This window comes from Giraffa tippelskirchi, chromosome 11 (assembly GCF_054371585.1).
Source record: "Giraffa tippelskirchi isolate mGirTip1 chromosome 11, T2T-mGirTip1v1.2.pri, whole genome shotgun sequence".
Taxonomy (NCBI): domain Eukaryota; kingdom Metazoa; phylum Chordata; class Mammalia; order Artiodactyla; family Giraffidae; genus Giraffa; species Giraffa tippelskirchi.
The window spans coordinates 145,596,532-145,617,243 of record NC_137285.1 but is presented as its reverse complement, the minus strand read 5'-3'; the positions used below and the strand labels follow the sequence as shown (position 1 = coordinate 145,617,243).

Genomic DNA, 20,712 nt, shown 5'->3' with positions numbered 1-20,712 from the left:
GCCCCACCCAAGGACTCTCCCGAGGGTCTCCTCTCTAAAGAGTGATTTAAGCCCCTTTTAGCCCCAAACACTTCTAATGGTGAATTGAGCCCTTCCTTTTGGCTTCTCTCCGCTTCTCCTCCCTCATGTCAGGACTTTGACGTCTCCTTCTCCTCACTTAGCACCTCAATGGTATTTCCTGCAGAGCAACTCCTTTTGCACCCAGACACCCCATAGCCGTCTTCTCACATTCTAAGACTTGGGGCCTTTCCTCCTGCCTCAGGCTGACTTCTTGGGATTCTTTTGATGGTTTTTCGGCTCCCTCCAGTGCCTCTGCCCTGCACCTCCAGGTCATGGTTCCTCCTGGACTTCTCTCCCCTAAGAGGATTAAGCTTATGCGTTCTCTCACAGCACATGGACTTCTGGGCGCTCAGGCTGCTGGGCACAGCTAGGTCCCCAGCTCTGGTGGGTCATAGAGCCTCTGCCGAATCTCACTGGCTTGTCTGGCCAGTTGAGAGGACCACAGAGGTCCTGTCCTTCTGAAGAGGCAAACTGTTTCACAGCTGTGGAACCCTATGTGCAAATCTAGACTGCCCACTGGTTGTGCCTAGTGTAGTGCCCAGAAAGGAGCACTGGGCACCTGCCCTGCAGTAAACAATCCCTGAGCTCCAGTTCTGGGGATATCTCAATACCTAGAGCCAAAGGCCTTGGCTACCTCTCTTCTCCCTGTTCCTGGGCCGAGGGGACACATCACCTTTCCTGTCTTGGCTCAGGCTCCTTTCACTAGGCCTAAAAGGTAACCACTTGCTGCTATGGCGCTGACTTTTCCTCCCAGGAAAGCAGTTTTGCCACAGTGGCTAGTAATTCTTAGTGTGTGTGCTTCTCTACTAGGAAGCATCCTTAGATCAGGACTGTGTGCGTGCAGGACAACTCCATCTTCCAGAATCTTCTGCTCAAGAGCAAAGGTATATTAGCTCCCAAGGCCAAAGCAAAGCCATATTAGAGAGAAGGCAGGAGAAGACAGGAGAGAGGCCAGGCCCAGGTCTCGGCCATCAGAAGCTTCAAAGCAGAGCTGAGAACCAGACGAGTCCCAGGGTCAAGTTCTTCCTTTTCCCCTTTCTCACTCTGTGCAAGGCAGCTTGTGATATCATTGGCCTGGCCTGAACCCCTTCTCACAGGAACTTGGGATGCAGGCTAATAAAGCTCTCATGTCCAGCGATCCCAAACCGGAAACCCTCACACAGTACAGAAAGGGCCACTCTGGCCAGATGGTACCAGACACAGTCAGCATCCAGGCTCTGGGCTTGGTTGGGGGCAGGTCTGACCACCTGGCCAGAGTCAGAAAGCTTGTGTCTCCTCTGCACCAAGCAGCTGCAGCTTACATGCCTGAGTTAAGAACAGATTGAGGGCCTGCAGAGGGCCCCAGACTGGAGGCGTTGAAATGGGCTGAAAGGCTGGTCACTGCAAGAACCTATCCCAGGCCTGGCATGCTCTGCACCATTCTGGCTGACTGACCCCCAACTCTGACCAAGCTCAGGAGTCTAGACCACTAATTGCTCTAGCTGCTCAACTAGGAACCTCCCTGGTCCTCCATCTCCCACCCACTCTTCCATGCCACCTCCAAGGTGGGTGAGAGGCTCCTGGTTCACTCAGGCTAAGCCCTACTGCCGCCTAGTCCCCAGACCTCCCACAAAATTGACATCACAACTTTGCTCAGACAGGATCAGACATTTATGAAATACATGAATATTCACAAACTGTGGGAGAAACATACCTTCCCAGCAATAGAAAATCTCTGTATAAAGTGCATTTGGACTGTGACTGTTTCCTCCCCACGCTGGCCCTTGGATCAGGATTTGGGATAGCGCTCTGCAGGAGCTCCCAGGGACCCCTGGGCCAGGAGAGGGGAGACATGAAGCCATCACAGAGCTCCAGGCCACTGGATACCCCCTCTCATTTCCAGTCCACTAGGAAAGGGCCAGCATGCCAGGGATGGTAGGGAAGTAGGGGGAGGTGGTTCTGCCAATATGTACCTTAGGGAAGAGACCCATCATCAAAAAGGCAAGCAAAGGGAATCATCCTGCCATGTGAGGTGCTGTCAAACAAACACTGACTCTGGCCCTGAGCACTCTGGCCATCCCAGTTTCTCAGGTCAGCCCTTCCAGGCTTGCTCTCCCCCCCTTCCGGCGGCAGCCCCCGATCCTCTTTCCTCCTGGCTGGGGCTAAGACAGCAGTGAAGCCCCCAACCCAACACTGCAGAAAAAGCTGTTTCCCCCACACGATTATGGGCCATTTCTTGTGAGGTTACACAGATACAATGGTTGGACTCTAAAGGCAGCTCTCCGGCTGAGGAAGCCTGAGGACATCTCAGGGAGAAGCCTGTCAATGTGCTGGACAGATGCGGGAGACAGGGGCCTGACCCAGCGTTCCGGTCCCAGGACAGAGGAGAGTGGAGGGCAGGGCTGGGCAAGGCCACAGGGGAGGTGGAGGGAAGAAGGCCCAGGGGCCAGCTTAATGTGACATGTGAGGACAAAAACCCAAGAGAGGCTGGTCTCTCAGCCACACACACACCTGCACACGCTCGTGTGCGCGCACGGGTGGGAGGAGGACGTGCTCCAGCTGCCACACAGTCCTCCTTTCCGTGGGGTCCTCCTCAGCACAGACCTCCACCAGTGGGAGGGTTGAGGTGGGAGCACTGGCTGCCCCTGGATTGCAAGCCCTTGGCTTCTCTGGGTCAAACGCCCCACCTGCTGCTTCCAGAAGGGTTGGCACACCGGGTGGGACCTTGGCTGGGGCCCTTCCCAACTGTCCCTGGCCATGCACCTGCCTGGGCCCTTGATGTCCAGCTACCGGGAGGGCTGATGCGGCAGCTCAGAGCTGACCAGCCCTGGGCAGACGACAATGGTTTCCCTGGCTGGTGTCAGCTGACCTCGGGGGCAGGACTGAGTGCCATGGAGTGTGGCCAGGGGAGCCAGGGGGCCCCCTACCACCAGGAACCTGGCCTCCTCCTGGTGGAGGCTCTGGGTCTCCAGTCAGCTCTGACGGTGAAGGAGCGGTGAGAGCAGGCATTAACTCCTGGCCTCAGGTTTTCAGCCCCGAAGAGTGAGAGGCTCCTCTCTGCTACCATCTGTCACACTGCACCCCCAGCACTCCGTCCAGTCCCTGGGGCACTTCTGTATGAGGCAGAAAGGCTGCAGATCTGTCCGCAGCTCAGCCCCAGCTCCCCCAGAAAGAGTCTGGGGAATCCAGTGGCAGGGAATTTTAAAAGAAGAAGCCAGGCCAGGTGACTGTGTCTGGACAGCACTATCCCCTCCAGCCTTCCCAGCCCCCGGGGTCATAAAGCAGGAACTCAGAAGGCCCCTAGCTGCCTCGAGAATCTCACACTCTGCACAAGAGCCAGAGATGCTTCCCCCTGCTCCTCAGTCTGACGTGGGGAGGGCGGGTTGGAGGGGAGCATGTGTCAGAATCCCCCCTAAGGTCCTACCACCATTCTAGGCGGACGAGGCAGCGGGCCCCCAGGGACAGGTCTGGGGTGACCGCCACCGCCGTGATCTCTAGTCCAGGATCCGGAGGCTGAGGTGAAGCTGCTACCCGTCCTCCTCCAGCCCAGACAGCATTCAGACACACATGAGTGTACACAGACGCATGCACACGCAAACAGGCGGCCCTCCTTCCTCCGCACGCGCACACACACGCACACACGTTCGCTCCGTCTCTGCAGGTGATTGGTGGCTCTGCAGGTTGCACTCCGTTGCCACGGTGGCGGCTCGGGCACGCAGGCTTTGCTCACGGAGCCACGGCACTGCAGCTGCAAGAGAGACAAGGGCGAAAAGGAGCGTTCAGGAGACTCTCAGTTGCCTGGGACACGGCTCCTCTGGCTGTTCCTCTGGGGAACCAGGGAGAGCGCAGAGCAAAGCGAACAGGCTGCGGCACCTGGGGACAAGGTGGTTGCTGGGACGCCAGCGGGTGCCTGGACACTGGCCCTCTGAGGTGCCGACATGGACCAGCTCTCCCCGGCGGACTCTCTGGGCCTCTTCCGCCCCAGGCCTGAGGACGGCAGAGGAGGGGTCACTACCTGAGGCCTTGGGTGGCACTTATTCAGATAGGGCAAGGGCAGTTTCTGAATCAAGGCACAAGGGCTGCTGCCAGAGATGGAGAATCAGAAAAAAAAAAATGGCTAGAAGAGAAGCCAGCCAGGACCAGTCATTTTGAAGATGAAGGCAATGACTGAGTTTGGAATCAGTGGGTGAGTGAACTTCCACTAGAGGTAAAGAAAGCTGGCACTGTGCTAGAAGACCGGAGGGCGGGGGAGGAGATGCAAGGATGAGTCATTTTAAGATTTATAACATCCCGGACCCAGGGCAGAGGGAAGAAATGGCCTCATGCCGGATAACAGGACAGGGCAAGCCCATCACAGTACTGGGCTGCCTGTTCCAAGAGGTCCAGGGTGTCTGAGAGCACAGACACACACGGGCCTCCATTAAAAGACTGTACCTCTTAAACGATGGTCAGGTGGATAGACGGCCTACTGAGCCTACGGGTCAGGCACTGTACACTTGTGTTAGGGCACACAACTTGTGTGCCTCCAGATTCGTAGACTGAAGCCCTGATCCCCTTGGAATGGGACTGTTTTTGGAAAGAGGGTCTTTAAAGAGGTAATTAAGTTAAAATTAGGTGCTTATCGTGGGCTCTGATCCCAAATGACGGGTGTCCTTCTATGAAAAGATTAGGGCACAGATACACACAGGGGTCAGAGCCTAAGAAGACAAGGGAGACAGCAGCCATCTGCGGGCCAGGCAGAGAGGCCTCAGGAGAGACCAACCCTGCTGTCAACCTGACCTCAGACTTCCAGCCTCCGGAACTGTGAGAGAAGGAATTTCTCTTGTTAGAGCCACCCAGTCTGTGACACCTTGTGTGAATCCAAGCGAACTAATGCAGCCTGCGGCCCCATTAACTCTGAAGATACAGCCTCCATTTTAACAGATGAGAAAACTGAAGCCAGATACGTAAGCTGCCCAAGATGACAGCATTCAGGAGTGACAGAGCTAAGACGGGAAACCTAGGTCTGTCTGCTTCCGCAATCTGTATTTTTGTCACTAAGTAATCTCTACATCATAGGATCTCCCATTTAAGACTTTCAGAAGATGTAACGAGAAATTCAACATGGTGGCATGAAGATTAACATTCAAACAACATCAATGGAAGTTCAGATGTTAAAAGAAAAGAAAAAAATGCTCTTGAGAGTCGAAGACATTGGAGTCAGGGGTTCAAAATCAATCTTCTGACACATGCAGCCCTTTGCAGACAAATGTTAAATCTGAAGAAGATTTTAACTGGATGACGATAATTTCTCTAGAAGTTGGGAAGAATCAAGAACAAACGTACGAGGATGCCTGGATACCTGTGTGGGCCCACACTGAGCACCTCTTTAAAATATTTCCAACAGTTTTAAGTTTGTCCTCTAATGACCTAGCTATATTTTTTCACTACAAATAAATATATTCATTACTAAAGCGTATATATGTTTATTGAAACATGCTAATTGACTCTTCTTCTGAAACTGAAAATTTCAGGACTGGAAAGTAAACAGGTGCTCCTACCCACTACCTCCATTTCTAGTGTTTTCTCCACCTTCAGGGATGAGGGAGGGTAAAGGGTGCTTGAGGATTCCTTAGAACAAGGGCTCTTACTCTGGGGTTCCTGGATCCTTAAGGGGTCCAAGGATAGGCCTTAAGGGGCAGTCCACAGAAACCGTGAAGTTCTGTGTACATTTCGCTGTGTGTGGGAATAGGTGTAATTTTCTGGGGAGAGGTTCCGTCCTTCGTCAGACTCTTCAAAGCATGGGTAACCCAAACAGGGGTTAAGAACCGATGCCTCAGCTTAGAAGCTAAGGAGATGAGGTACAGTCAGGCAGGTATAATACTAAAAATTCATTCAGACCTACACTCACCTGGACATGGTTTAGCCATGGGGCAGACTCGTGAAGGGAGGTGGCAATGCCCTGGCCTCAGATGAGCCCCAGCGACCCACGACCCTCTGTGATGGCTTAAAAAACCCACACAGAAAACCAAGGTTTGCAAAAACCAGCTTATCCTTGTCTACAAAGCTAGTCAAAGGCCTGGTCAACTACTTACTCAAGCTGCTCAATCAGCAGATAATTAGATGGTCCCTGTGCTCTTATTCTCAAGCTAGGGCATAGATCTGCAGAAAAAGGCGGCTGGGGAAACCAAACGAGGCCGTACAGGAAAATGACAGCATCACGAAAAGACAGGGAAGCGCAGCTAGGGGAGAGCACCAGGGAAAAAAGTCAATCATAAAACATGCACTAAAAACAAAGTCAATCTCACAATTGTTCCACTCTTTCAACCCATCAGAAGTGGCTGGAACATAGACTAAGTTAATGACCTCTTCCCTCAGTGTGCCAACGTCAGTTAGGACGGCCCCTGTGTCCCTGGGCCCTCACACCCCTTCCCCCTCACTGGATGCTAATCTGCAAGATCGCCCCACCCCGGCTCCTGGCCCGGGAGGGGTGTGTGTGGACACTGCACTCATGAGCCTTGTCAGCAGAGGAGACCACTACAGCTAAGGTCTGGAGGAAACGTGGCTTGGAGCCTGGACCAGGTCTCAGTGGCCACCCCTCCCCACCACGCGGGGTGAGGTGCAGTGCCCAAGATCTTGAGCGGGGCAGAAGGCTGGCCACCAGCTCCCACATTAGGAGCGGGGAAGGGCAGAGGTGCGGCTGGGCCTGGACGGGGTTTACAGCTCGTCTCTTGGCTCAGCCTCACTCTTCACTTTAGCTACACGCCTGCCTTTCCTGATGTACCACGGAACTCAGTCAACAGCTCCTTAGTAAGTGCCAGGGAAAGCGCGAGGGGATGTCACGTCCCAACAAATTCTTGTTTCAGGAACTGAGTCAGAGAGGCGAGAAAAACTTGTGTGAAGGCTCCCAGGATGGGCTTCTGACCACCACACAGTCTCTGCTTCCACCGGGCAGCATTTTCCAGACTGCCCAGTGCCCTCACACACGATTTCACGTAAGGAGGGATATACAGGAGACAAATGTCAGAAAGACTACGAAGAGATTCCAGAGGTCAGGTTTTCCTCAGTGAAAAGTAAAAGTGAAATTGTTAGTCGCTCAGTCGTGTCTGACTCTTTGTGACCCGGTGGACTATAGCCCTCCAGGATCCTCTACCCGCGGGATTCTCCAGGCAGGAACATGAGTGGGAGCCATGCCCTCCTCAGGGGAGCCCCATGGCTAACCGAGCCTGTGTGAACTTTGGGCAAAGGAGGGGGAGAGGTGGTCCTTGGCCATGAACCTTCCGTGTTCAATGGGCTTCTCTCAACAGATCAGTATGTACCAGCAGAAGGGCAAATGGATCATGTGACCTGCTCAAATAATTGGACCAATACAAAAAACCTGCACACAATTGGAGGCTGATGGACTCCTGACCGGTCAGCAGCTTTGGGGATTACGGGGAAGCAGCTGAAATGAGAGCTATTTGGGGCTGGCTTACTTTTCAGTTTGGTGAACATTGTACAGTGACCGAATGCAGAACAGATACTGATGTGGGTTTGAGGTAAGTGTGGAACCAACTGATATCAGGATATGTTTTCCCACAAGATCAGTTTAAATCAGTGTCTGGCCCAGGCCTGAGGCATCAGAAACAACAGAATAACAAACTAGAGAGGCTGGAGCTAAATGCGGCCTGATGGGTCCGTGATGGAGCCTTCCGGCTGGTAAAGTGTGCTTATTCACACCTGACAGCTAAAGCATCTCGAAAAGGTTACGAATCCTGCCCTGAGTCACTCAGCTAAACTGACAGAGAGGAGAAGGGGAGGAGGCAGTTAAGACTATCGACTCAGGCCCCGGGGCCACTGCTCTGTGGTCCATCCAGCCCAGGGTGCTGGCTCTGCCTGAGGTAACAGTGACAGCGTCAGAGACGCCCCGAGATGCACACGCAAGGCGGCGGTGTGACTTTGTCCATGCAGTGCGTTTCACTTAGAGGCCTTTCACATACAGCTTCTCCTTCTCTTTCCCCAGCGTGTATGCGTGATGGGTACGGCAGGTGACAAGATGCCGTCACCACCGATTTACTGACGGTGATGCTCAGCCATCTTCAGGCCCTGGTGTGACCAGCAGCGCACAGTGAAGCACAAGCGTCCGTGAGAAATTCTCTTCTTTCAGGGTCTCCAAAGGACACGAGTATTTGTCCTGTCTTCTGACCTCCTGGCCCCCTGCCCAGCCGACTGGCCACGATTAAGGGCTGAACCTTGAGAATCAGTCCTTTGGATTCCGATAGGCTGATGGACACCTCCTGGACTGCAAGGCAAGAGACGGGCGCTGGCCTCTGCACCCTTGTAGTGTCCACTTGGAATCACTGCCATGGCCTCTCAACTGGCTCTCTCCCCACACCGTTTCCTCTCGTGTCCCAGCCCAATGCCTGGTTAATCTTCCAAAAATGCCAGTTAGGTCATTCACTGTTTCAAAATGCACCTCTGTTCCCAGAGAGTACACACCAAGGACTCTGCCTGACATTTAAGACCCTCCATGAATGGACCCAACTGTAACCTTATGTTCTTGTAAAAAAAACTAGTAATAACAATATCCGTAATAATAATAATAGTCATCATTGTATTTAGGAACTTCTAAGGCTAAGTGGGCCTTCCCAGGTGGCACTAGTGGTAAAGAACCTGCCTGTCAGTGCAGGAGACAAAAGACACACAGGTTCGACCCCTGGGTGGGGAAGATCCCCTGGAGGAGGAAATGGCAACCCACGCCGGTACTCTTGTCTGGAGAATTCCAAGGACACAGGAGTCTGGTGGGCTACAGTCCATAAGGTTGCAAAGAGTCAGACACAACTGAAGCTACTCAGCACGCAAGGCTAAGTACCCTGTGTATTACATAGACCAGTACCCACACTTTGTAGCTGATAGAACCTGGATTTTGTCCAGCAGCTCGCGGACGTGGCTCAGACAATAGATCAGGAATGGTCTAAGTCAGGGATTCTCAGAGTGCAGTCCCAGAACTGCAGCTTCATCAGCTGCTGGGAACTGCTAGAAATGCAAATTCTCAGGCCCTAGCCCAGGCTTGTTGGGGGCGGGGCCCAGCCATCTGCGGCTTAACAAATCCTCCAGGGGCTTCAGTTGCTCAGTCAGGTTGGAGATCAACGGTCTAAACAATCCGGATCCTATTTCCCAGCTTGGGGGTGGCTTTATGACTCAGTTCTGGCTCATGACGCCAATGTGAAAAGGTGGGGAAGAAGAGGTGTCCTGGTAAAGGTTTTATTTTCCTGATGAAAAGGAAGAGAGGCACCCCTGATGACCTGGCACAGCATAAAATTGCAAAAAACCTCACTGTGCCCCAAACCCAAACTTTACTATCTTTTACTCAACTTTGTTTTTCCTTCATACCACTTAGGGCTTCTTGACACAAGAGGTATCTATTTGTTTACTGTCCATCTCCTCCCACAAGGATGAACCCAAGGGTGGGGAGGACTCTGTCAGTCATGTTCACAACCATACCCAGTGCCTACAACAGTGTCTGGCAAAGTGTGATCACTTGATATATGTTTATTGAATGAATGAGTACAGCTATCTCCGCGATTCCTTCTCTTTCTTGCTTTGAGCAAGGAATTAATGGCTGAAGCTATGGCAGCCACCTTAAGGCCAAGAACAAGAGAATCTCAGAAAAATTGGCTCTGACATTGTTGAGCCATCAAACCCAAACCAGCAACACCATGCTCTGAGCCTTTTGTTCCTAAAGAAAACTAAATTCCTCTTTTGTTTTCACCACAGTAGTCACATTTTTTTTATCACTAGCAGCCCCATACATTACTAACACATGTATGTAATCATTTAATCTTTGTAACAAGAACCTAATTTTTGGTGAGGAAACCAAGTCTCAGAGAGGTTAAGTAATTTGCACAAGGTCATGTAATCATTAAGCTGTTGTTCTAGTTGGAAACGCCCCCCTTACTGCCTAAATTCAATTCGTCTTCCAGGTCCTCTCGGGTAAACTTCTGTGTTGCATCCTGGATCGCTCTAGCCCACCAACATCTGTCTAATGCTACGCTGGTGGAGTCTGAGTCATCTGGTCAGGAATTATAGATTATTTGTCTTGTTTCTCTAAGCAGACTATTACATCCTTATGGACGGGCATCGTATCATGTTTTATTTGTCTTATGTTGCCTTTCCTCACACGTTTGCTGGCAACAGTCTCAGGCTCAAGTGGGTGCCATTACCTTCCTGAGCAACCATAACCCAGACATTTAACTTCTCTGTTCGTTGATCTTCTCACCTGAAAGTCAGAGTATCAGCCTGGCAAGTTCCAAATTTGTAAGACAGAATGAACTTTGCTTAGTACCATAGAGTTGAGAGAGAACTAAGAGGTAATGTCTAAAGTTGCCAGTACTCCCAGGATGAGATAACACAAATCTGTCCGCCTGCAGCGTCTGTGACAAAGAGCCTAGTCGGGTAAAGGGCATCAAACATTTGCCGCGTCACTGACACGTCAGTCTAGACGCAGGGACCAGATGGCCCTGCCTGGACTTGAAGTGGAAGAGTTTAGAAAAAAAGAATCGGCTTTATGGAGAAAATTACCCTCCCATCTAGTCTTGCAGACATGGCACATAAGGAACAGCCCAAGATGATGACCCAAAGTGGACAGTAATTTATGTCTTCCCCAGAAAGGCATAAAAAGCCCTTCTTGCTCTGGGGAAGGAAGAAGCAGGTTTTGGTTTTTAAAGATGTTCGGGCGCTTCCAAGGAACATGAGCGCTGTCAGGGAAGTGCAGAGCTGAAGCCACAAGAAAGACGTGGCTGGAGGAGTGGCTGTAAGAGGCAGAGAGGACTGACGGGGAGCCTGGGTCTTCCGTCCGTGGGTGGGGCTGGGCAAGCCGCCAAACAGCCCTAAGCCTACATTCTGGAAGTGTGTGCTGCCCTCTGCTGGCAGCCTCAAGAGCACACCCCGTCGGGGCAACTGGCAGAGGGGCCTGGAGCACTCCCAGACCCTGCCCTGGCACAACCTCTCCCTCAGCTTCATATCCAGGTCTCCGCTTTCTTTTTGGGGGGGATTTGGCTCACTTTGCTCAGTAGAAAGAGTCTTTTTTTTTTTTGCCATAGCTAGCAAAGAAGGAACAAGGCTTTACCTTTAAATTCTCTTTTTAGTATTAGAAGGTATAAAAGTCAGAATGGTAGAATTTGAGCTGAAATCCTAAAGAAGTCATCAGTCCTCACCAGGCTTTAATCCCGTTTGCCGGGTTTTAAGCTTCACCTGGCAGGGCGGCAGTTTCCCAAACTCACCCCCAGCCCTCCCCGCCTCACCCCACCGTTCCCCCTCCTCACCCCTTCCTCCCTTCCACCTCACTCCGCGGCCCCACTCACTCTCAGACGCCCCTGCTCGGCAGTTCTGAGGGGAGCGACTCTGCCACCCTGGCCCGTTTGCTGAGCTCTCCACCAGGCGGCTCCTCCGCTGCTTCCAGTTTGCGTTTGGGAGATGCTGGGCCCCCGGGCAGTGGTCTTGGGCCTATAGGGAAGCAGGTCAGTGTCACACGGACGCATGTGTTCAGCCCACATGACCCTCAACTGTGCAGAGGTTGCTCTTTAGTGGGCACGGAGACTGCTCCTCAGACCTGCCCCCCTCCTTTCAGCAGTGACCACCTGAAAATATCCGAGAAGAGTACCAGGCCTGCAGGCAGGAGTGCCACCTCTGGGGCCCCAAGTCCCAAGGGCTCCAGGCCGGAGACTGATGGGCCTGGCGGCTACCCTTGCTCAGGGACTGAGGCCTTCCCTCTGCAACTGGCCTCCCGAAGCTGAGATGAGCACACTCTGCCCTGTGGAGCCCACGTGGCCAGGCAAAGTAGAAAAGGCTCTGTAGTTCTCTACAGTCTGAACTTGCCAGTCTTCGTCCCAGAGCTGAAGGGCAGAGGTTGAAAAGGGGGCAAGTCTGCCTACCCCTCTCTCCTGCCACCTCCTGCCTGGATGACTCGTCGCCCCCTGTCCAGCCTCCTTGTCCTCGGGGGCTCCTGCCACACTGTACTCTCCACGCACACACAGTAGGCAGAGTGAAGTCCTTAAAACATAAAGTGGTCACGCCTCTGCCCTGCTGACCCCGTCAGCGCCTTCTCCCTGCACACACGAGGGAATCCTAACCCTCCCTGTTGACACGGAGTCTCCACGGCCCTGCTCCGGCTATCCACCCTTGTCTCGCTCCAGCTCCTCACTCAGGCCACCTCACACCAGCCCCACTGGCCTCCCTCCTCTCGTTCCTGGGATGGCAGCTCATTTCCATCTCTGAGTCTTTTCTCGCTATTCCCTTTGCCTGGGATGCTCTTCCCCCTGTTCTTGGAAGGCTGGCTCTGCTCACTATATGGGGCCCTGGTACTCCGCCTAAAGTCACCCCCTTCCCAGCGCTCTTTTATCAGGTCATTCGACTTGACCTTCTCGCACAGCACTTGTTATCTGCCATGATCGTGCATGGTTCCTTTACCACCTGCGTCCCCAGGAGGAACACAAGCTCCACCGGGGCACGACGTGTTCTGCTCTCTGCCCTCAGCCCCAAGTGACGGAAGCGGGGGTAGCTCTGCAGTGCCCCTGGGACGGGCACAGCCCCCCAGAGGCCAGCTGTACTCACCCGCACTGCTTGAGCTGGGCTCTGCCACTGGGTTGCTGAGGTCTTCCACACAGGAAGGGACAGACGCCAGCAGACCTGGGAAGGAGGCAGGGGAGTAATTGGGATGCAAACTCACAGGACTGCACAGGGCCCCGGGGCAGGTGAGGATAAGACGGGGTCCCAGGTTCTGTCTCTCTCCACTGGCTGCAACTAATTCAGCCCAGCCTGAGCGACCTGTGCCCAGGAAGTCCAGTCAGCAGTTTGGCAGGCCGCGCTCGGTAGTGTCCCTCTGCAAGCATCTGGGGTCCCCATCCCCACCCGAGCCCAGGGTGCTGTCCCTGTGTGGGGATGAGGGGGTGTGGGGGTGGTTCCTTACAGAGTCCCCCTGAGCCCAGGGTGCTGTCCCTGTGCGGGATGAGGGGATGGTGGGGGGGTTCTTACAGAGTCCCCCTGAGCCCGGGGCGCTGTCCCTGTGTGGGATGAGGGAGTGTGGAGGGTGGCTCCTTACAGAGTCCCCCTGAGCCCGGGGTGCTGTCCCTGTGCGGGATGAGGGGATGGTGGGGGGTGGCTCCTTACAGAGTCCCCCTGAGCCCGGGGCGCTGTCCCTGTGTGGGGATGAGGGGATGGTGGGGGGTGGCTCCTTACAGAGTCCCCCTGAGCCCAGGGCGCTGTCCCCGTGTGGGGATGAGGGGATGGTGGGGGGTGGCTCCTTACAGAGTCCCCCTGAGCCCAGGGCGCTGTCCCCGTGTGGGGATGAGGGGGTGATGGGGGGGTGGCTCCTTACAGAGTCCCCCTGAGCCCGGGGTGCTGTCCCTGTGTGGGGATGAGGGGATGGTGGGGGGTGGCTCCTTACAGAGTCCCCCTGAGCCCGGGGCGCTGTCCCTGTGTGGGATGAGGGGATGGTGGGAGGGTTCTTACAGAGTCCCCCTGAGCCCGGGGTGCTGTCCCTGTGCGGGATGAGGGGATGGTGGGGGGTGGCTCCTTACAGAGTCCCCCTGAGCCCGGGGCGCTGTCCCTGTGTGGGGATGAGGGGATGGTGGGGGGTGGCTCCTTATAGAGTCCCCCTGAGCCCGGGGTGCTGTCCCTGTGCGGGGATGAGGGGGTGATGGGGGGTGGCTCCTTACAGAGTCCCCCTGAGCCCGGGGTGCTGTCCCTGTGTGGGGATGAGGGGGTGTGGGGGGTGGATCCTTACAGAGTCCCCCTGAGCCCGGGGCGCTGTCCCTGTGCGGGATGAGGGGATGGTGGGGGGTGGCTCCTTACAGAGTCCCCCTGAGCCCGGGGTGTTGTCCCTGTGTGGGGATGAGGGGATGGTGGGGGGGTTCCTTACAGAGTCCCCGGTAGCGGGAGAGCTGCTGGTAAACCTGCTTCATCCGCTCAATGTTGAGCCGGCTGGCCTCGGCATGGTTGACGATGGGCCGGGGGTAGTCCACACCGATGACGCACTTGGCTGCCTTCTGAATGGACTCTGGGGCGTTCCAGGGCTCGTAGATGTACCGGGAGGGGAACCCTTTCAATTTGGGCAGGTATCGCCTGAAACGTACCCACCAGACGACCTGTCAGCGACTGGGAGCCTCCTTCAAAGGCCATGTTCATCTCCCCAAGGAGGCAGCTGCAGCTCAGCGAGCCTGCTCTGCACCCTCACCTGATGAAGTCTCCACTGGGGTCCGTGCGGCGGCCAAAGCCCACTGGGCAGTAGCAGTGGAAGAACTGCTGGAAGAAGGCGCTGCAGGACAGCCACATCCAGCTGCCGGCGTTCACGCTGAAGTCCGCGTCCAGGAGCAGCTCATCAAACACCTGGATGCAGGCAGGAGAAACCATGAGCCTCCAGGGGGACCTACAACCATGGTTCTCCCCCAGTCAGAGCCTTCTGCTGAGGGCAAGTCAAGAAGGATCAGGAGGTAATTTCCTGGACCCAGGGGTCCCAGCCCACCCCCAGCCCCTAAGGGGGCTGCCCGCTGAGACAGCACTCACCCGGACCCCGCTCTCCCAGCTGACCCAGAGGTCCCCGCGCGTGAGGAAGCAGGCCACGGCGTGCCGGGCCAGGTGGTGGATCCAGCCCTCCTGCCTCAGCTGGGTCATGATGGCATCGATCCAGGGGAAGCCTGTCTTGCCTTCGGCCCACTTGGCCAGGGCCTCGGGGTTGCGATCCCAGGGTATCTGGATGCAGATGGGGTTCCCCTCCATGCGGTCAAACCTGGGGTTGTTGGTGGCCGCCGTGTAAAAGAACTCTCGCCACAGGAGTTGCCCAAACAGGGAGAGCGGGGGTGTGCTGTTCCGCTTCACCTAGGGGGAGGATGGCACACAGGTACAAACGCTGGCCCCACTCCCAGCACCTCGCCACTCAGACCTCCCCACAAAGGAATCTGGGGCCCCTCGGCCCCTCGATGCGTGGAGGGGTCATGCCCTGGGAGAAACGGCAGAGGGTGCCCACAGACTGAACCCGGCACCCTGGCTGTGCCCACTGCTGCTCTGAGCACCAAGAACGGCTGAGGGTCGGCAGGCAGTGGAAGGGACAATGCTGGGGGCTCGGAGCTGGGAACCGAGCTCCCCAGACTGGTCAGGATCCTTGTCCTCAGGGCTCCCTGTGTAGCTCCACTTTCTAAAATGTCAAAGGGAGTTTTCTCAACAGCACACACACAAAAATGCTCAGTCTAGATTTTGGTTAAATACATGATGCCCAATAGCCTGGATCTGGGGCCATGAGGGACCTAAGATATCAGACCTCCAAGCGAATGATGTGTGTGTGCTCAGTTGCCCAGTCCCATCCAACTCTTTTCAACCCACGGGCTGTGGCCCACCAGGCTCCTCTGTCCCTGGGATTCTCCAGGCAAGAATACTGGAGGGGGTGGCCATGCCCTCCTCCAGGGGATCTTCCTGATTCAGGGATCAAACCTGTGTCTCCTGCATTGGCAGGCAGATTCTTTACCACTGTGCCACTTGGGAAAGCCCAAGGGAATGATAATTTTCCTAAAATCACAAGATTACCCACAGAGCTGGCAAAGCTACCTCAGGCCACAAAATTCGGATACTGGCAAGAATAAGGACACACAAAACAATGCAGACGCAAGGAAGGTCTGATGAATCTCAGGAGCTGGAGGTGTGGCCCTCTCTGTGGGGGCGGGTACATGACCACAAGGCGCTCTGCCTGTTGCCCCACCCGGCCCTGCATTCGGCCCTCTGGTTACCTCCTCATCACTGATGGGCAAGCGCCGCAAGACAGTCTGGACACCGCCCCGAAGCAGGCCACTGCGCTCCTCACCTCAGGACTGGCTCCAGCCTCACCTGCCCTGCCTCCCACCCTGAGGGCTCAGTCCTCACCCCCCTGCTGCTGGCAGCTCTGCCACCCCGGGCTCACACCCTGAGGTCACCCTGTCCGGCTCCACTTGAGAAGCTGGATTTGGTTTCGAGCGGTGGTTGGGGCTGGGCTTGGCTCTGCCCCCTCTCGGATGTGGCCTCCTCCTCACTGTCTCTGGACAGGACACACTTTAGCAGAGGGAAGGCCTCTCTGCAGGGTGACTGACCGGCCCAGAAGGCCCCGGTCCTCTCGGCTGCACGCGGGGGTGGCTGACGGCCCTCACCTTCTTGTACAGGTCCCACAGGCGGTAGTAGAAGAGACGGCAGGAGAGGCAGCCAAAGCGCAGGTAGGGGCTGAGGCCCGTGGGGCTGGCCAGCAGGGAGTTGGCGTTCATCCGGGGCCTCTCGTAGTTGGCAACCCAGGCCTGCAGTAGAAAGAGAGCGCGGAGGAAGGACAGACCGGGATGCCGCTGAGGAAAAAGCCTGATGCACCCGGTGGTTAAGGAACCTGCTTAAGGTCGCAGACCAGAAGGCCAAGGAGCCAGGACAAGAGCCCGGTGCACGGCCCACCCCTTCAGGCTGGCAGAATTTCTGATGGAACCACCACCGACCAAACAATGGGGCCCCAGTTCTCAGCCTGACTCTGTTTAATTTGTGCTGTGAGCGTAGGAAGTTATTTAGTCCCTCAGTGACTTTTCTATTAAATGAGAAGAAAGTTTCCTACCTCCTGGAGATTAAAAAAAATGACAGATTTGAAAGTTTCTGAAAGCACGGAACGGGCCGTGACTCCACAAAGGAAAGGACAAGGGGCTTCCACGTTACAGAAGAGGGCCGCTCTCGTTCAGTGCCCGCTGTCACAGGGCCCTGAGGCTGCTGCTGAACGGAGATTCACCCGGGCACTTCCACCCACTGCTCCACAGCAGGGAGAAACCCATTACTGCGGACCCACAGTCATGAATTGCGGGGGGTTACTTGTTTTTCTCATGAGTTGCCGCCGGCAGGGCACTTCACCTCCACAACTCAGGGACACCTGTGTTCTCTCATTTGCTATTAACAATCCCGTGAGGCAGCATTCGTCACCTCCTTTTGAAAATGAGGAAATAAGGCTAAGAAGGGTTATGTGACTGCTGGGGTTACGGAGACGGTGAGAGACAGGGCTGGAGGGACTGACTCCAGTCTTTTCCACTCCCTCTAATAACTACTTTCTTTCTCAATTCCTAATGCCCTCTTGTTCTTTGTGGGGACTACTTCACAAATTATATCCTCTATAGATCCCCAATTCCATACTTACCCACCCCTCTTCAGCAGATGACCTTCTTTCCTCATGATAAGGAAATGGAAGCCATCAGGTAGGAAGCACCTCGACTTTTAGCCACCAAATCTACAGACTCACCTGCACCCACCCCTCCTGCGACCCTGTCCAAGGCTAAGGCCTCCACCTGGCTCTGGAGCCCTCCTCCATTCCTTCTTCAACACATCCCACCTCTCCCTCTTCTGCGTCCACTCTAAGAACACTGGGGAAACTGGTCTTGGTTCTTTGCAGACAAAACAAAACAAAACAAAAATATCTTCCAGTCACCCTGCAGACTTCCCCCGAATCCTCTTTCCTCCCCTCACAGCCAGCCTCTCTCTCTTTCCTCGAAGCCACCTCCACTTTCCGCTTCCCACCAGAGCCTCCATGACGTCCACGCCACTGAATCCTGTGGGCATTTTCTGTCCTTTCGTTTCTGGACCTCCCAGCCACTTCACTCTGCTGCCCGCGCCCCTGTTTCCATACCCACCATTCCGTTGACTCCTGGTCGCCTCTCACCTCTCACCTGGTTGGCTATTCATGTTTCACCAGCTCCACCACGCCTCCCAACCCCTTAAGTGTTGGCGTCCCAGGGCTCTGTCCAAGGTCATCTACTCCATGGTGCTCCAGCTGAGTTCATCCTGTCCCATGGATCCTCTAAGGCTATTTCCATGCAGACAATCACCACGACTCTAGCTTGCGCCTTGACTGCGACCTAGACTCCCAAATCACCCTATCCAACTCCCTGACAGAGATCTCTACCTGACTTTCAGGCCTCAAGGGTAGCAGGCTCTCTTCTTTAAACTGCTCTTCCACTGGCATGCCTTACCTCAGAAAGTACATTGTCATCCACCTTGTTGCCCAAGCCAAAAGCCTGGTTGTCACCTTTACCTGCCCTCCCTCAGCAGGTCATGTCAATCCTACTGTCCAAGTATTTCTCCACTCTGGCCTTTTCTTTCCATTCCCTATTGTCATCGACCTGAGGTTTAGGCTAAGACTGTCTATACCGGACAACTGTGACAGCCTCCCACCCGCCTCTCGGCATCAGTTCTCGTCCCCTCTAATGCACTGTCCACACCGGGAGTAGAGTGGTTCTTTAAAATGCCTGTCCCTGAGGGCAACACCTGCGCCAGGCTTCCTGGTGTCCTCAGGCTAGAGTTCCAATTCCTAAACAAGGCTCAAGAGCACCCCGCAGTCTGGGGGGGACGTGTTTCCAGCTTCCTCCCTTGCCACTCTTCTTGAAGCATCATGCTCTCGCTAGCCTTTGCACATGCAGCTCCCTCTCCTTGGTTAATTTTGACTCTTCCTTCAAGCCTCAACCTCAAGTCCACCTTCCCGGCAGGTGATCCTCAGGTATTGGTTAAGTACCTCTAACAGACACCAGGTATATCTGCCTGCTCACATCCTTGCCCACTATTCTTTGAAAATCTTTTTAAGTGAAACATAGGTACAAAAGCACACTGGTGGGTGGCTTCATGAATTATTCTAAGGCTAATGCCTCTGCAGCCACCACCAAAGTTCACGAATCAGTTCTTTGCCGGCCACCCCAGAGGCCCACCCACATGCTCGGCCAGTCAGGTCCCTTCCCTGCTCCATTAGTGACCACCTGCCCAACTTTGTTAATAATCAGGTCCCGGCATTTAAAAATGTTTATATTTTTCTGTTTTTGCAAAGCACATTTGGAAGGGAGGGCTTTATCTTTTCAGTTATTCCTTGCATTTTTAAGTGTTTTCTATTCTTTTTTCATCCAAATGTACATCCCCAGGCACATTTTGTTTAGTCTTGGTCATGTAAAAGAGTTTGACATGTTATTTATTTTATACTATGCATTCCCTGCCATTTCCTTCTTTTCCTTTCAGATTTCTTGTAAAAAAACTCAAGACCTCTGACTTGCACTAATTTCCACAATCTGGATTTCCCTGACTGTTCTTACGGGTAAAGCTCAACACATTCCTCTGGCCTGTGTGCTGCCTGCAAACTGGTGGCTGGTACCAGAGACTGGCTTGGACTCAGGTTTCCCGTCTTTGCCAAGACTACAGGGGGAACATGCCTGACGGTCACTATCCTTGGTGTTAGCAGTCATTAGTGAATCATTAGGGGCTGCAAGAGTCCATTGTTCCTTTTTCATTTAATAATTGGGACACTTTTGTGGAGCGATGCTTGCCCTCAGCTACTACTGGGTAACCCACTGGTAAAGATCATATTGTTTGCCCCCCTCTTTCTGGTAACTGCACTTAATGTTCTTGTGGTGACCCAACCCTTCCCTAATCTCAGTTCAAGTGGGTAAAGTAGAGCTAAACCCACCTCGGACTCTGGGAGTGGGCTCACTCCCAGATGCAAGTCTGACCAGGGAAGGGGACGCCCCCTTCCCTGGCCATAGTGACTGAGTCAGGGACAGTCACATGACCCAAGCCAGACCAATGAAAACACTTCTTGGGACTTTTTCTGAAGCTTTTGGAAACTTTCTCAGGTAGTACTAAGCACATTGAAAATAAGCCGCTGGTGACCAGCCTTGCCACCACTCAAAGAAAGCCTGCCTGAGAATGAAATAATACACAGGAAAGCAGTACTGAGATAGAGAATGCATTCCAAGTAGCACTAGTTGGACACCTGGATCCAGCTGTGCCTGAAGGCTACCTCTTGGTTATGTGAGTTAAGAAAAATTCCTTTTCCAAAAGCCATCTTGCAAACAAGAACTGATTAATATAGTCCTCTTGCTCTTTTACTTTCATAACCCTCTGAACCACTCCTTTCCTCACCCTAAATGTACTTTACTTTCCTGTTTCACGTCTATCATCTCTATAGACTATGTTTTAGACTCTATGTCTGTCGTGCTGGGCAGGCTTTCTAGTAGCTAGACCATCCTGACATAAGAAAATGCTCACTTCAGATTTGGAGAAGTGAAGAAGTTAAAATAAACCTCCTGAAATGGTTTAAACTCCGGTCCATCAGGCACCCTGTGTTCTCCCATATATATAAAATACAGTATTCCCCAAGACCATCTTTGAGTCTAAAGGGCCCTGACATAGGCTCCCCTTTCTGCCCCCTTGGCCCAGCCTTTGTCTCCAGACTGACCACAAGGGTCTCTGCGTAAAGCTGATGTGGACAAAGACAGTTGGTTCCCTCAAAGATCTTGGACATCAATGTCCATCCTTTTAAATGGCTGGGGCTTGCTTTCGGCCCTGTCTGATAAGATCCAAATGGGGACCTCAAGGCCACTGGGCCTTGGGGAGACTAGGCCCATGACCCGCCTTCACTGCTGGCGAGGCACCTCCCGGGCTGGGGAGCACTCTTCCCAAGTGGGCTGTCTTAGGCTCCTTCTTGCACTGTTATCACCTGGCTGCTGGGCCAAATGCCCAATACCTGAGCAGGAATAGAACATGCTGTGATTTTAGGGACCTAGTCTATAAACCAGCTGCAGGGGGGCAGGAAGTAGGAGTGACTGTTCATGAGAACAGTCTCTTCTTCTCTAGTCCCGGGGAGGTGGTGTGTGACTTTGTGAGGGACTCCTCTGGGGCCTCAGCCTCTTTCTTCCTCTG

At 54.0% G+C, this 20,712-nt stretch overlaps 1 protein-coding gene across 3 annotated transcripts in view; it reads right to left on the bottom strand.

Annotated features, from left to right (window-relative positions):
* Positions 1–1,692: 1,692 nt before the first annotated feature.
* CRY2 (cryptochrome circadian regulator 2) overlaps positions 1,693–20,712 on the bottom strand; it is a 35,459-nt gene continuing 16,439 nt past the window's right edge. For 2 of the 3 annotated variants that reach the window (XM_081538339.1, XM_081538340.1), the window contains exons 6-12: positions 16,167–16,307; positions 14,560–14,871; positions 14,231–14,382; positions 13,916–14,118; positions 12,610–12,684; positions 11,361–11,502; positions 1,693–3,787 (exon numbers count right to left, since the gene is read on the bottom strand). In XM_081538339.1, the coding sequence (XP_081394465.1) occupies positions 11,363–11,502; positions 12,610–12,684; positions 13,916–14,118; positions 14,231–14,382; positions 14,560–14,871; positions 16,167–16,307 (1,023 nt within the window). In that variant the 3' untranslated portion in view covers positions 1,693–3,787; positions 11,361–11,362. Of the gene's footprint in view, positions 3,788–11,137; positions 11,251–11,300; positions 11,503–12,609; positions 12,685–13,915; positions 14,119–14,230; positions 14,383–14,559; positions 14,872–16,166; positions 16,308–20,712 lie in introns of those variants that run through there. The other variant, XR_014068231.1, reaches the window with a different exon arrangement.